The sequence below is a fragment of the Tursiops truncatus genome, chromosome 3 (genome assembly GCF_011762595.2).
Source record: "Tursiops truncatus isolate mTurTru1 chromosome 3, mTurTru1.mat.Y, whole genome shotgun sequence".
NCBI classification, from domain to species: Eukaryota; Metazoa; Chordata; class Mammalia; order Artiodactyla; family Delphinidae; genus Tursiops; species Tursiops truncatus.
Genome location: NC_047036.1, coordinates 27968402 through 27982084, shown reverse-complemented (window position 1 = coordinate 27982084; position 13683 = coordinate 27968402). Strand labels below are relative to the sequence as shown.

Genomic DNA, 13683 nt, shown 5'->3' with positions numbered 1-13683 from the left:
AAAACAGTTGTGTCAATAGTTCAAAAGTTTTCATTCTCTCAAGGCTACTGATACCAATAAATTATAGCCTCTGGTTTTAAGGTAATTTAAGTCTAGATTAAAGAACTGTGGGCATATGTAGTCATTGTGTGTGTGTGTGTGTGTGTGTGTGTGTGTGTGTGTTCTACAATGTTCTCACTTCTGACTTGACATAGGGCTCGTCTACACCTGTTGGCTGATGGCAGGATCCAGAGAAATAAACTAGGAGGAGGTACCTGGCCCAGAGCAGGGAGCTGATTGGCTCTATGTGGTAGTTTTCTGTTGCTACATAACAAACTACCACAAATTTAGCAGCTTAAAACCGTACCCATTTATTATCTCACAGTTCTGTAGGTCAGAAGTCTGGGTGGGCTCAGCTGCATTCTCTGCTCAGGGTCTCAAAAGGCAGAAATCAAGGTGTTGGTGAAGCTGCCTTCTCATCTGGAGGCTCCAATGGGGAAGAATCAGCTTCAAGCTCATGCAGGTAGAATCCAGCTGCTTGTGGTTGCAGATGTCCTTGTTTTCTTGTTAACTGATGATGGCCAGGGATCACTCTCATTTCCTAGAAGCCACACCCAGGTCCTTTCCATGTGGCCCCCTTCACCTTCAAAGCCAGCAATTCTTGAGCTTTGAGACTTTCTGGCTTCCCCTTCTGCTCCCAGCCAACTGGGAGAAATATAGAGAAAACTCTATGTTTTTTAAAGGGCTGATGTGACTTGATAAGGGTCACCCAGGTAATCTCCCTATTAATTAACTCAAAGCCAACTGATTAGTAACCTTAGTTATATCTGCAAAATCCTTTTGCCGTGTAATGGAACAGAATCATGAGGATGGAGATCATAGAGGCCATCTTGGAATTCAGACTACTACATTTTAAGAGTCAAGAAAGAGGCTTCCCTGGTGGCGCAGTGGTTGAGAATCTGCCTGCCAGTGCAGGGGACATGGGTTCGATCCCTGGTCTGGGAGGATCCCACATGCCACAGAGCAACTAAGCCCGTGCGCCACAACTACTGAGCCTGCGCTCTAGAGCCCATGAGCCACAACTACTGAAGCCTGCGCGCCTAGAGCCCGTGCTCCGCAACAAGAGAAGCCACCGCAATGAGAAGCCTGTGCACCTCAACGAAGAGTAGCCCCCTCTCGCTGCAACTAGAGAAAGCCCACGCACAGCAACAAAGACCCAACGCAGCCAAAAAAAAAAAAGTCAAGAAATCTAAGAATTATAACCATCTAGGGGCTGGCTTAGATCTATGCGCTTCATCCTCAGCAGTGGTTCTGTTGTTCAAAGATAGGAAGCTAGATATGCCTTACATCTTGGCTCAAAGCAAGCTTTATTTCCAGTCCCTTCACCCTCATATCCCCAAAGCCCTGTTCCTGACCTGAAACGGCTAAGTATCTGCACGTACTTAACAGAACACCTCTTATGAGAACACTCAATGGAAACCTTGGCACCATGCCCAGGAAGTGCGACCTCGTGTGCTAGTCTACTGACAGATATGTAACATGGCTGTATGCTTTGCTCCCACAGCTGGCTGTGTGTCTACACTGAACGTCACACCTGTTTGCTGTTTTATTCCAGACTCGGAGGGCAGTGACCGTGAAGTCACTGCTGAGGGTGCTGTTGAGCATGCCTCCCCACTACCGCTGCCTTTGCATCAGCCACCTCATCGGATGGACCGCCTTCCTGTCCAACATGCTCTTCTTCACAGACTTCATGGGCCGGGTAAGGGGCATGTCTGTGCACACGCTCATTATCTCACACACCTGTCCCTCCATCAGCACCTGTGGAGCTTCTGAGCCAGCCTCTAAGATGGGCAGAGTAAGAGTGTAGGAAAGAGTACCTTCAAGGAGCTGGCTTACAGACAGATTCCAGAGGGAAGTTACTACACCCTACACAACTAGAGGACACTATGCGATGGGACCAGTACTTGATCAAATACAACAAATAAGGAAGAAAAGTCAAGGTGAACTGTAGCGGTCACAGCAGGCTTAATAAAGGAGGTGCAGTGTGATTTGGATCTTGAAAGGTGAGAAGGAGTTGGAGAGGGAGGGGTGAAGGAGAAAACATTCTAGGCAGGCGTAGGAATGGCATGTGTAGAGATGAGTCAGAAGCCTGTTGGTTGTACCAGAATATGGGTGGCCGGGTTGCCTATGGCGGGTAGAGCCAGCTGTTAGGCAGAAGGAGGGGTGTTAAAAATCCAGGGGGATGTTGTTTAGACTTTATGCGTTAAGACCTCCTGAGGGTCCTTGAATGGAGGTGTGAAAGGATGAAAGGGTGACGTGCTCATGGGAGAATGAGGTCTGAGCCCCAGGAGGGGGTGAAGAAGCAGAACGTGTGAGAAGGGGTCCTTACCACCCTGCACTGGTAACTCAATGGCCCCACATCTCTCTTGCAGATCGTGTACCACGGGGACCCCTACAGCGCACACAACTCCACAGAGTTCCTCATCTACCAAAGAGGGGTCGAGGTTGGATGTTGGGGTTTGTGCATCAACTCTGTGTTTTCCTCACTTTATTCTTGTGAGTCTCCTCCTCCTAAGGATGTCTTCTACGGGTTGGCGGAATCTTGGATTTTATACATCTGTATTTCTATATTTATTTGTTTGCTCTCTAAGATGCCAGATTCTTGATAAATATATATGGAGGTCAGGAAAAACTATTTCCTTAGAAAGGACCGCATCAAGTAGCCTTTTCCCTAGTGAATTCTGGGTATCATTTTCCTCAGTGATTACTTTGTGCTTGCAGTCGGTGGGATCCTAATCAAAATACGTTGGAAAGTAACAGGAAATCTTGTAAACAATATGGTGAAGTATTGGATCGATGGGGGGTAGTCACAGCCAAGATTACTGATTAACGCTGGGTCTGTGTTCTGCTGGAATAAGGGCACTGGTAGCGTTTCATAGATGTGCTTATCAGTCTTGACAGAAAATGAGGGATGGTTAATATGCTAGGTGACAAAATGAACATATAAAATAACTTCAGCTCAGATGGGCGGGTATGTAACAGGGCCACTCTTCCGGATTGAGAACAACAGCTTACCTTCTCAGACACCAGCTTTCCATGGGGTCTGGAGTCTGTTAACCGCCCTTGGCTAAGATTACCTGTGAGGACACTGTAAACAAAGGGAATTCTGGGATTGGTTTTAAATAAGTCCAAACGGATGTACTCCAACTCTAGGGCATCACACAGGCTTGTTTTGTGCTGGCTAATTTGGAAGTCTCCAAGGGCTGTACACATTGAATTAAGTAAAAACTCTGGCCTATAAAACGTATGCAGGTCCCGCATTTGGAGTGGAAATCTGAGAGCTTCTCCGGCATTGTGGGGAGAATAGCTGGTCCCCAGGGCAGAGCTCCAGGCTTTGGACAGGCCCAGGGGACAGCAGGGTATGGCCGAGGTTGGGGGGGAGGCGTTGGGGACAATCCCTGTTACCATTCTCAGGGCATCATTCTGTCACTGAACCGTGCTTCTTGTGGGGATGGAGGCTGAATATATATGATGACCCCTAGTCTGGCATTTAGCCCTTTGCTAAGCCATAGCACAGTGGGAAACCTGCTTCGAGATCAAGAAAAATCTCTTCAAAGTATAGCACAGTTGGGAAAAGGGGACCTAATATAAGCATATTCATGAGTCCAATCATCATAAAACCATAAAATTCATTACTTTCAAATGTATGGTAACCAAGTAGTGGTGGCTTAAAGCTTACGTTTCCTCAGCAAACCCATTTTTCCCCCTTAGAGTGAACGAATTAAGGAAACTCCAGGCTGCTTGCTTCGGCAGCACATATACTAACAGGAAAGAAAAGAAAAGAAAACTCCAGGAGGACGATTTCAACTACCTAGAATCAGGGAGTGTTAGACTGAAAGGATTTAATAAATTATCCATCTCAATCCCTTTGTGCTTTCAAGAGGTGGGGGGAATATTTACCACTATTCTCATTCTTGTAAGAGGAAAACATTTTTCTAAAAGTCATTAGTATTTGAATTTTGTGTCAAGTTTAACTTGTTTTCCTCAAAAAATTCCCTTCTAGGGACCCTTCCATTAGTCTAGTCTGAGTTCCTGTATGAATTTCATGGCATTTGAAAATCAAAAGCATGTTATTTTTTAGAGCTTTTCCAGTTAAAATCCCTGTGTATAAAGAATACCTACTATATGAATAATTTTCCAAAGTTATATTAATGCATAAATCTATGGGATCCCTATCACTGTGAATTAGAACTAAAATTTTCTTTATAAAATACCAACCAGCCCTACCCAAGGATCTTCAGGGGCTCTCGTGCCCATAAGATAGAGTAAAAGTCCTGATCTGGGCACTCCGGGATTCACAGTTTGGCCGGGCTCACACTTGGACCTTTGTCACTCCCACGCAGGAACTCCTCCAGTGACCCACTGCACGGACGTTCTCACCTCTATGTATTTGCTTTTGGTTTCTTCCACCCGAACTGCTGTTTCTACCTCCCCACCCAGACCCAACTCCAATATGTCCCTCTCTGTGCAATCTTTCAAGTCTTTCCCTCTGCACTCCAACCCACTCTGGGCAGAATCAATCATTTCCCTCAATTCCAGAGCACACCAGATAACCCTGTGTTCTGGACTCATCACATAACATCAGGCACAGACCCAGAATTTCTATCCAGACAGAGCTTAGCAGGGCTATCTGGCTGCTGGGCGGGGCATGGGGAATGGTGATAACGGACTTTTTTTTTTTTTTTCGGACTTGTTTTTAAGCTCCTTTGCACAGCAGGCACACTTAGGTCAATGGGTATAGCCACGCCGAGTACTGAAATACAGCCAATTGTTCATATCATACACTACTATCCATAGCTGGGGCTTAAATCAGTCATTTCCGTACAATCCTAAGGAGAGGCACAGTATGAGTTGGCGTCAGACCCAGCAGAGGACAAGTCAACTTGGCCCTTAAACTTACTGCTTTCTCTTTATGAATAAAGCATTCTTTGCTAGACTTTCCATCTTCGTAGTGAAGTTAGTTATGTTTCCAAATATCTCTTTATCTTCTTTTGCCTCCTTCCTGGCTGGCCTGTACACGTAGTGAGAGCATTTCCCTAATGAATACTGATGGTTATCTTTTAGGTACTGAGACAACTTAGATGACGTTTTCCGCATAAATGTAATCATTAAGCAAACAGAAACTGACCTAAATTTATACTGCTTTTATTCTCAACCTTGGCAACAGCCCTCCAAGCATGGCATGAATTTAACAGAGGAAGCACTGTTGCCCATTTAACATTTTCAGAATTCCATAATTGATACAAATGTAATAAATATTAGGTTTCTTGTCTATGCAATGTAAATCCAATAATTATTTGAACAGATATGGAAAATTTCACTCTTGAATAGGCACATTTCTAGTATCTATCATTTGTGTATCCCCTGGGTCCATGTGTTCCAGTAGAATGGGGCAGAGGAAAGACAAGGAAAGTACGGATTAAAAGCCATTTGCAGCAACATGGGTGTACCTAGAGATTGTCATACTGAGTGAAGTAAGTCAGACAAAGAGAAATATCGTATGATATCACTTATATGTGGAATCTAAAAAAAAATGATACAAATGAACTTATTTACAAAAGGGAAACAGACTCACAGACTTAGAGAAAGAACTTATGGTTGCCGGGGGGGAAGGGGGAGGGGGGAGAGATAGTTAGGGAGTTTGGGATTGACATGTATTATGTAACAACCTAAATGGGAAAATAATTTGAGAAAGAATGGATACATATATATGTATAACTGAATCACTATGCTGTACACCTGAAACTATCACAACATTGTTAATCAACTATACTCCAATATAAAATAAAAAGTAAAAAAATAATAACCAATTAAAAGAGGAAGATAAAGGTTTTTTTTAGGGATTTTTCCCTACTGTGGTGGAAAACATAGTAAAATGTTTTAAAGCTGTATTTCCAATTTTAAAAAATGAGCTCTACCATGAGTTCTTTATGAGCAAGCCAAGTTTACCTGCTGGGAGGGGACCCCAGTTAAGAGTCAACCATATTCAGCAAGCTCTGTATTTATTGAAGTAATGATAGCCACCATTAACTGGGTGTCTTCTGTGTGCTTGGCACCGGGCTGGGTGATTTCCTAGACATTTTACTTCATTTGATCCTGATAACAACCACCAAGAAGGGTTTTGTTAGTTCCATTTTCTGATGAGGAAGCTGAGGTTTTGAGAAGTTGTGGAACTTGCCCATAGAGGGTGAAGGCACCAGCGAGGGGGAGGACCCCCTGACCAGCCTGGGAAGGGCTGGCAAGGCAGGGAGAGCATCTACAGGTGATGTATGTTCTTTACTTCCTTCTCAGGTTGTGCAGATGACATTTAGGTGGGGCAAAGAAACTGAATGAGTTGGATCATTCTGTGCAATCTGGTTGTGTTAATTTCCTCCAACCTGACTTTGGGCTGTGGGGCTAATAGAGACCTGGATTGTCATTTTGGTCTTGTTAGGCTAGATCTCTGTGAATCGGAAAGATACCCGCTTTTCTTCCATGGCTTGCTGCCCCAGGGTCCCATAACCAAGGCGGGCTTTTCAATCGCCTCTTTTGCATCCCGTTGCTATTCAGCTCCCCAGTACACAGTGCCTGGTCCTTCCCTGCAGAAAAGAAAATCAACCCAGCAAGGCAATCTCCAGCTTTTCTTTACACAAAGGATTCAAAACTTATTCCAAAAGCCAGCTGTTTTCAAGCACAGATAAGGAGGTTCTTCTGTTCCTGACTCAGTGTTAAAGGAAGGCTAAAAAAAGTGAATCTTCAAAAGGAAAGGTTGTCTGAAATTATGAGATGATGTGAGGCACTGCCAGCTGTAATTTCTCCCTCTCTTCTCCCCACACACAGACTTTCAGAAAGCTTTGGTTCCCTACATCGGATTAAAGGGTCTTTACTTCATGGGGTATTTGCTGTTTGGCCTGGGGACGGGCGTCATCGGGCTCTTCCCGAATGTCTACTCCAGCCTGGTCATGTGCACCTTGTTTGGCGTGATGTCCAGCACCCTGTACACCGTGCCTTTTAACCTCCTCACCGCATACCACCGTGAGCAGCAGGAAGAGCAGGTGTGTTGTTGAACCTCTGCACCGAGTGACGTCCGGACTCACCTGGAGGCTGGGGGAGCTTGCTAGGAAAATGTAGAGCAGAGCTGGAGAACAGGGCTTCTTGAAACAGCAGCACTAAGATGTCCAGCCAGATGTAATTATGGTCTAGCCAAGGCCTGACCACTTTTCCAGCCCACCCCCTCCTTACTCTGAAGCCCTGTGCACCTGGGAGCAGTCGGGCAGGTACCATTACTCCCATTAGTCAGATTAGGAAAGGTGAGGTTGGTAATGCTGAGAAACCAGCCCACAGTCACACAGAGACAAAGCAAGGGGAACTCTGGGCTCATGACATGTCCAGCATACCTGCAGTGTTTCTGGGTGCCACAACGAGGGCCCAGGCCCTCAACCACTGCAGAGGTGCCTGGTGCAATTTCCGGGAGTTACTGGTTGAGTGACGTTTTCCTTGGAAGTCCGGGTTTTGGTAAGTCATGCCCTGTGTGCAGGGAGGAAAGCTGGTCGCAGGTGGTCATCTCACCAGCTGCCTCAAGGGAGGCCCACCCCATCTCCATCTAGGAGCTCAAGCCAGAGGGCAAGACCCTATGCTGCCCTAAAAAAGCACTAGGTTTGGTATTTCTGCTCTAAGATTACCACGTTTTCTTATCCAGATATGCAACTTTTCCCCCTGAAAATAGGCTTACATTTCTTTAACTGTAAAAGTTAAAGAGATGGCTAGTAGCTTAATCCATCACAGTAGGAAACTGCAAAAACGCTGAACACGCGTCCATGTGACCGCAACGCTGGCCTTCTTTTTCATCATTTGATCTGGTAAACACAGCAGGAGAGAGTTGCACCGGGTGTTAAAACCTTTTAAACAAGAGTTGTAGCTGTCCTCTTCCCTGGCAGACATGGTCACTAATGTTTCAATGCATGGCAGGTGCTTTGCTGCTAAAGAGACAGCTATCATAAAGAACTATCCCTCCACGAGGGAGTTGGATGGTACTAGGCCCAAAAGACAGAGGCTTTGGACTCAGAGAACCCTGGATTCAAATCCTGCCCCGCCCCCCTCTGACAGCTATGTGACACTGGGGATCTTACTCATTTATTTATTAAATATCACTCAAAATGAGTTCATGTTTAGATGGGATAATACAATCACGTCGTTCAACAGCCACAGTGATATACATGTACGTGTGCATCCCCTCCCTCGCCTCCCCACCCTGGGCTCCTACATGTAACCACTCCCATCAGGTCTTTGTCTATTTTTCCAGTATCTTTTAATGAAAATCCAGTGATTATGGATCCATTTTCTTATTTTCCCTTTCTTATTCAAAGGATAATGTGCGTTTTCCTGCACAATGATTTTTTCTCATTTAAGGAATTATCATTCAAACTCTCAGAGCCTTAGTTTTCTAATCAATGAAGTGGGAATGATACACCCACCTTAGAGAGTTGTCGGAAAATTAAATGAAACCAGATAGTGTAGGTAATCCGCTTAGCATAATGCCTACCTGGCACCTGGCAAAGACTCAGAAAATGGTAGGTAGTAGTATTATTGTTATCACGGGGCTAATGATTATGATATGTGCATCGAGGGAGGTGGTAAGAGTGAAATGAAGGAAGGTATGTGAAAGAGCCTTGCACAAGGCCTAGCACATATATGATACCCAATAAATGGCAATGTTATCAACCAATTCCGACCAAATATCAAACTAATCAAATATGAATCTACTAAGCAAAAAGCAACCGTATTTTGAAAGGTGGAATTGCTTTTTATGTTGCTCCCCCTACACATATCTGTGATTCAACATCCTTCTGAAAATGTTTGAACCGTAACCACTAGGGAAGAGGAGGAATGGGAGACTTATTGAGCTTCTACCGCATTGTATTTATCGACTTATTGATTTATTGAAGAGATAATTTTGCGTTCTTAACCATTTAACTCCCATAGGTGTGAACGGTGGAATTTAAGACTTCGTGGCAGGTGGGGAAGAAAGGTGCAGGCCGGGGGGTGGAGCTTGAATCAGGAGTTGATAAAGTGTCTTCTTGGCCGAACGTGGTCTGACACCTGCTTTTCTGTACAGTCTGTCGTGTACAGACACGACAGGAATTCTAGGAATTCTCTGACAATTTTAAAATGATTTTTAAAACATCAGTGGAAGGATAATATTTGTGACAGGGGAAACTTACATGAAAGTCAAATACCCGTGTCATAGAATTCTGTTGGAAGGCCACCTGGTTTACGTTCTGCGGCTGCTTTTGCGCTGCAACAGCAGAGTGGTATAGTTGCAGCTGAGATCAACGACCCACAAGCTGCAAGTATTTATTACCTGGCTTTTTAGAGAAGAAGTTTGCTTGCTGCCTTCTGCCCTGAAGGACAGTTGGTGCAGATCAAACGCTGTTCCTGTGCTTCCCTTGCAGAGGCAGCAGGCCCGGTGCGGGGGCCCGGACGGCAGCGTGAGAGGGCAGGGCGTGGACTGCGCCGCCCTCACCTGCATGGTGCAGCTGGCTCAGATCCTGGTTGGAGGTGGCCTGGGCCTTCTGGTCAACATGGCTGGGAGCGTCATCGTCGTGGTGATCACAGCCTCTGCGGTGTCACTGATTGGCTGTTGTTTTGTGGCTCTCTTTGTTAGATATATGGATTAGGTCAATAAAGAGACATCGTTCCTAATCCCAGACACAGTGGAGCACACGGCAGGAGATCGATCTTTTCTTTAGCTCTGCACTGTTCGTATCTGCCCATGGGATGCCGCGTGTTACGACTTCAACTGCGGTGATCTGCCCACTCCTCACTCTCAGCCAGCCCTCTGCACATCCGTTTCCCTATTTCAGGCATCATTTGTCTTAGGAGAGACTGGGCTATGCCTCCATTCACTGGGGGCAAAGGGCAAGTGTGGGTGACGGCACCTCCCCGGGCCTTTCTTCCTCCGTCTCAGTGCAGCGGAATGGAGAGGCAGGGTCTGTTTTCCACAGGGCATTTCAGGCCTTGACGAAACCTGAGAAGCAGACTAGCACGTCCCTGTGATGCTGGGATTTATGCTGTGATGTGATTTTTTTTTAAAACCTGCTGTCCATGTATAGTTGGCGGGGGGGAATAATATTTTTCGTCAAATTCACTGTAACTCAAAATATTGCCAATGATTTATTTAAAGATATTAATTCAGTCATCTTTAATTCATATTTAACTCGTTCATAATTGGTGCTAATTTATAATATCCCTGACAAGTCTGCTTGAACATCTCATGCTGGAGGATTTGCTACTTTTGAAAGAGCTCATCTTATTGACACAGTAAAAATCTTTCTCTCCAGTCTGCACTTTTGTTCCAGCCACTGGAGTCTCTATGGAAGCCTTTCAAAGAACTGCCTTCCATTTCTCTTCTCCAAGTGAAGCCGTTTTCTCAGCCAGAGGTCAGCATGGTTTAATAGAGAGACCATGAGCTTTAGAGCCGGGCTGGTTTGGGATCCTGGCTTTGCTGCTCCCCAGCAAACTACAGACCCACCCAAGCCACACTCGTTCATCTGCACATTTGGGGTAATAATTCCTACCCCAGAGAGTTGCGACCATTTGTAATAACGTTAACACTTACGGAGTGCTTACCACCGTTCTCAGCGTTTAACCTGTGTTAACACAGCAATCTTGAGAGAGGCTGCTGTTACTGATCTGCATTTTACAGATGAGGAAACTGAGGCAGAGAGGCATTACAGAACTCGTCTGAAGCTACACAACTCCTAAGTGGCAGAGCTGGGCCTCGACCCCAGGCGCCCCGGCTCTGCTGTTTCCGGTAAGAGCAGCACTTGGGCTGACAGTTGGTCTGCACTAGAAAAATGACAGCCATTGTCACTATTTTTGAAGGCTCACGTCCTGCTCTCCCAGACCGCGATCCTTCCATCCCCAGCCTTTCATGAGTGTTTGTCTGAATAACACCGGATGTGCCTGAGTGGTGCGGAATGATTTGCCCCCAAGTGTTTACAAGTTAAAAAAATGTTTGTGGTTCTTCCTCCTGCCTCATCTTAGAGTCTGATAGTGTAGTCGTTGCCTCAGGTGAATTTCTAGCTTATCAAAACCTCCCATGTTCGAAGGGAATTTGGAGAAAGGAAACGAGCTGCTCTGAGAACAGGAACGTGGGGATTTGGGCTGTTCTCTGGTTTTTCTCCTGTGTAGCAGGATGGATGGTGTGGTAGAGTGGCCAGGCCCCTGCAGGGTCAGCTCATTTGGGGGTAGGGGTTCCGAGAAGAGGAACCGTGCTCTGGGGGTTCTTTGGGTTCTCTTTCGCAAAACTGCCGGGGGCAAAAGGGGTGCAGGCCCACTCCCAACTTCTGCTTTCCGGGGCCCGGGGTGAGAACGCTGATGAAGGCCCATCCCTCCTCCCCCCACCCTTAGCCCCACCCAGCACTGTGAGGGCCCTTGCGTGCACCTGGGCACCTGCACACCCACAGCCTTCCCAACCCCTCCAGCCTCGACCACACCTTCAAACAGCCGCCCTCAGCCTCCCCTCGCACCTAAGTGTGCAGAGGCTCAGCGGTGTCGTTCACCTTCCGAAGGACAGGACCGCCGGAGCCCTTGTAGACTCAGGGCCACTCAGATGGGGAATTCTGACGTCTTGGGCACCGGAGCATAATCTAGAAGGTGTGGGTGTGGAGTTCAGGCTCCAGGCGGCTCTGGATTCCTTGCCATGTGGGAAGGGGTCCAGGTGGGAGGGGAGGACAGAGCAGTGCCCCCTAATAATCAGAGCCAGGGCAGGGGTCCTGGCTGCCCGGGTCTGAGGGGAGTACCAAAGAGTACCAGCCGAAGGGCAGGGCCAGATCCACTGTCACCGCGTGGCAGCCTCCCTCTCCTTCCCAGCTGCTCCAGTGGTCTCAGGCTGGGGCTGTATTCTCTCACACTCACTCTCCTCTCACCACTTGTGGGCTTCCAGGCTGCTGCAGTTCTCTTGGTTGCCTCCGTTTTGTTTTACGAACCTGATCTCTGCTGCTCTTGGGTCGTGGCTGGGGCAGTGCTAGCGTGTGTGGGGCGGCACGTCGGGGGCACCCCTGTGGATCTGGGCACTTCTGGTTTGTGTGTGTTGGGGGGAGGGGAGGGGAAGGAAGGCAGCGACTTACACCGCAGCGGTCACCCCTTCCTGCCTCCTGCAAGACACGCAGCTTGCTCATCCGGCAACAGGCTCTCTGGGCTCCCACAGTTTATCCCATTTTCTCCAGATTAACTTTTTCCAGACTGGGCTGAGCTTTCTCCTCAGAGCTGAGCGTGCTATTGCTTCACTTATCAACCTCTGAGCCCTGCTTTCCTCCTCTCCACAGCGGCACTTATTTTCTGCCCCCCAATCGGGTCCCCCTGCCTTCTACTAGTGTATTCACTCCCAAATGAAGTTACCACATTCACATGCAAAATATTCCATCTTCCCCAGTCTTCCTTCCTCCCTCTTCGCCTCACGTTATCCATCTGAGCACAGCAGGGTCATGACTGACTTAGAGGAGTGACCGGGGAGAACACCTGCCCCCAACCCCACAGTGTGGGTGAAGCCAGGGCTTCCAGGACCCCACGTGACACAGCACCCAGCATTACGAAAGAAACAGCACCCAGCCGCCTCTCCTGCTTCACCTACCTCTTCTTGACCTCTGCAAGCTGTGGAAATGGAATTATGTGCTGAGTTCAGTGTTTATTTCCTGATCATTTCTCCAAGGACTGCTCAGGTGATTAAAGATTTTGAAATGAATGACTGGGTGAGCTGGGAGGGTGACCTACAGCTGAGGGTCCTCTTACCTGGACCCCCCAAGAAGTCAAGAGTAGTCATCTCTGACCAACCACAGGGCATCAGGGCCTGGTCTTTATTACAGGGGAAGCTCTTTGCAGATGGAACACTGGATGGGTTATGGGATGAAGAAGGGAGCTAGAGCACACAGCCTCTCTCTCTCTCTCTCTCTCTCTCTCTCTCTCTCTCTCTCTCTCACACACACACACACACACACACACACACAGAGTCACACTCAAATATTCAAATACTTTACTCCCTTAACTTCACTGAAGTTTGAATGAGTGAATAGAACCCAGTTTCAAAAGCCTTTAACCACCTTTGGGAACCTAAGTACTTGTTCTTAGTGTACCAATGACATATCCTCTCTGAGACAAAAATGTCTCATTCCCAGACAAATAAAGCAAGTATAGGGATATCTACATTCTTCACAGAAATCCTAGGACATCCTGCAGGAGAAAGGGAAGCCACACGGCTTTGCTTCCCTCCCCCACCATGCACCTGGCATTCCAACCTCAAAGCCTTCCATCACTGCATTTCTTCAGCTTCAGACACCCTCTCTCTGTGCCCACTCCCCCGTCTCACCTGGCAGATCTGCCCATCTAAAGTGTACCTATATTCCTAGGTCCAACTCAAATACTGCTTTGGCCAGGAAGTCTCTGATCCCCCAGGAGAATCCAGCTTTCCATCCCTGTGTTCCTGTAGATAGCACTTTCTTTTAGCCCTTACTATGACATTCAACTCACTGTCCCATGACTCATTTGCCTTGTGTGCATGGCGCTGTCCCCTTCTAAACGTCAGGAATGTGTTTGTGATCGCAGCACTCAGGATAGAGCTAGGCATGCAACACGCATTCAAAAAATAAATTGCTGATGTCCACTGGA

The 13683-nt window shown here is 47.0% G+C and overlaps 1 protein-coding gene across 6 annotated transcripts in view; it reads left to right on the top strand.

The window, feature by feature from the left end:
* Positions 1-9736, top strand: part of SLC45A2 (solute carrier family 45 member 2) — a 33330-nt gene extending 23594 nt beyond the window's left edge. For 2 of the 6 annotated variants that reach the window (XM_019930175.3, XM_004324430.4), the window contains exons 4-7: positions 1595-1738; positions 2412-2535; positions 6859-7073; positions 9471-9736. In XM_019930175.3, the coding sequence (XP_019785734.3) occupies positions 1595-1738; positions 2412-2535; positions 6859-7073; positions 9471-9695 (708 nt within the window). In that variant the 3' untranslated portion in view covers positions 9696-9736. The remainder of the gene's footprint in view (positions 1-1594; positions 1739-2411; positions 2536-6858; positions 7074-9470) is intronic. The other 4 variants (XM_073802044.1, XM_073802046.1, XM_073802045.1 and 1 more) reach the window with 4 other exon arrangements.
* The last annotated feature ends 3947 nt before the right edge of the window (positions 9737-13683 follow it).